The 2,500-nt window shown below is 54.6% G+C and overlaps 1 protein-coding gene across 3 annotated transcripts in view; it reads left to right on the top strand.

Annotated features, from left to right (window-relative positions):
- Gbs-76A (Glycogen binding subunit 76A) overlaps positions 1-2,500 on the top strand; it is a 61,317-nt gene that overhangs the window by 39,121 nt on the left and 19,696 nt on the right. For 2 of the 3 annotated variants that reach the window (XR_006223578.2, XM_043022455.2), the window contains exons 2-4: positions 6-89; positions 634-745; positions 1,083-2,500. The exon at positions 1,083-2,500 is cut by the window's right edge and continues 1,147 nt beyond it. Coding sequence is in view for 2 of the 3 variants with exons in the window: in XM_043022455.2 (XP_042878389.2) it covers positions 686-745; positions 1,083-2,500 (1,478 nt within the window). In the remaining variant the exon portion in view is untranslated. The remainder of the gene's footprint in view (positions 1-5; positions 90-633; positions 746-1,082) is intronic. The other variant, XM_043022456.2, reaches the window with a different exon arrangement.

Genomic DNA, 2,500 nt, shown 5'->3' with positions numbered 1-2,500 from the left:
TTCAGGTCCTGAGATGAAGAAGCGAGAAGAGATGTGAACACAAAGCTGCTTACGTAGTCCTGGACGCCATCGCCACAGTTGCACTGCAGGTACTTTGATCTTTGCACTCGTTTGAGGTTGGGATCTTTGTCCGTGTTTCCTCATTCCGAGCATTTTCTCGTTACACCTAAATAACATACTGATACATGTAGATTCTGTGTCAAACCTCGAGAATGAAAATAAGTACACATGAATTTGATTGTCAGTATTACACTTCACATCGGTGTTTACAGAATACATGGCTTGTTTGTGCATTTGTTAAACTTTATGATTAAGGAGAAGTCAGGAGTAAGCTATTTCCCTGTTTATGGAATTCCTTCCGCATAGTGCATTTTTAACAGCCATTCATTTTAAATGTTTTCATAAATGAATACTTCATTTACAAATGATGTAACACATCAAAGTAAATAAAAGGTCCACTTGTGGGTCAGAGAGTGCGGTCATGGCAAAGCCAGACTCAAGGTCACGAAACGTTGCTACGCACAACGTCTCCCGGGCGCCCGTCGTGAGGCGGAGGCGATGCCGAGCTAGACCGCAGTCTCTGCCGCGGCCGTCCTCTCCCGTCCTAAACCGTCACCCGTCTCTACTCACTAGACTAGTGTGGGTGAAAGCATGGTCTGGAGGAGGTGCTGCAGGAGGTGGAGGGATGACTGTGTTGCATGGTGTTCAGGGGCACCAGGTGGAGGTGGAGGATGCAGGTGAAGAGGTGAGTATGGCGAGGGAGGGCCATGCCAGGGGACCCAGGGGACCCAGGGGACCCAGGGGACCCAGGGGAGGGAGATTTGATTCTATTCAATGATCATCTTAGTTATTTCATTTACCGCTCCGCACAATCATATCTGATACGTCATTAGTCACTTTAGATAACTTCATTTCCCTAAGGACTTTTTTTCTTACTTTCACCCAGCAGGATCTTACACATTACTAATTTGACCTCTGTCCGTGACCTTTCTTCCGTGACCAAGGCTAGGCGAGGGCGGGCATTAGAGGCAGGATGAGAGCTAGAGGCTCAGGTAATCGTAACGCCGCTATATTTATCGCAGGTGGAGCGGAGAGCGCACGTGACGTACTGCCTGACGCCAGCGGAGGGGGCGGGGCCATCGTCTGGCAGGGTGGAGCCAGAACGCGAGGAGCAAGAGGCTGCCCCGTCTACCTCCGTCGTTGCCCACTGCTGCAATGCCGTCGCCATCTGGTGCGATGCCCCTACAACCGCCGCTTACGCACTCATAGGCCTATCGCGATGCTGGTGGCAGTACACTGTGACGTCATCCTCTGCGGGAGACAACATGGGTGACGCAATGCAAGAAGGCGTGGCCGCCGAGATCAAGGGCGGGGCCAAACCTGGGGTTACCGAGGTCGGTTGGCCTCTGCCATGCAGTCTGTCCTCTCTTCTCGCCATGAACTGCCGGGCGCGGGCGGAGGGCCTTGCTCGCCGCCTACAGACAAGCCTTCGCGTGGGGTCAGGGGGCTCGGTGGCCCTCGAGCAGACGTCCCTGGTGACGCCGGGCCCGGAGGACCACTATGCGTCCATGGAGTGCCGCCATGCCTCGCTGGACGACCCCCAGTTGGACCCGGTGGACGACCCGAACCTCCGCCCCATTCACGTAGTGACGTCAGAGCCCTCCCTACGCCTCTGCCTCCCGTCCCCGCCCGCATTGCCCAACGTGGCTGAGCAGGACTCGGACGTCTATTATGACTTCGACCTTGCCAGCCCGGAAGACGCACCTGAGGATGAGGAAAAGGAATGCGATAACGTGATAAAAAGATACGAGAGACCCGAGAGCGGATGCGCAACTTCCGTCACTTCGCCTGTTATGTTCGACGAAGAGTGTGAGGACGACGGTGAAGAGAAACAAAAGGATCAAGAGGAACGCACTCACTCGCAGGAGGCCAACATGTGCACCTCAGAAGCCGAACTTCGCGTCATGAGACAAATCCTGTCGTCCTCCTCCCTGACGGACGTCCTCTCGCCGATGGACAGGGCAGCCGAGACAGATACCAAAGCCATGTGTGATGATTCCAGCAGATACCAAAGTGCGAACGGCACAGCAAAGTGCGTGTGTGGGGCGTGCCAGTTCGATGACGAGGGCGAGTGTGGGTGTTCCCCGGGGCACCTGGAGACCCATTACATTGTAACTCACTCGTGGGGGGAGCCAGAAGAATCGTGTGCAGATGAGATCCCAGAGGGCGCTGCTATGCCTGGAGACAGTTACGTCTCGCTATCAATGCAAGGAACATCGCCAGTAGCCAACACAGACCCACGTTGGTGCCACCCCGGGTCGGGCACTCCGCCGGCAGTGCCACATCCACCAGCTGATCAACGCGCGGTGACCATAACAAACGCAGGCAGTGGCGACAGTGATGGTGCTGAATGGGACAGATATGAAAAGAGTGATGTGCATAGACTTAGTGAGGCGGTAATGACCAATGATAAGGGATGGGACAAAGACAAGAAAGATCA

This window comes from Penaeus japonicus, unplaced genomic scaffold (genome assembly GCF_977035675.1).
Source record: "Penaeus japonicus unplaced genomic scaffold, GWHDUDI00000001_assembly GWHDUDI00000004, whole genome shotgun sequence".
NCBI classification, from domain to species: Eukaryota; Metazoa; Arthropoda; class Malacostraca; order Decapoda; family Penaeidae; genus Penaeus; species Penaeus japonicus.
Note: the sequence above shows the minus strand (reverse complement) of the source record. Positions and strands in the feature narration are given on the sequence as shown.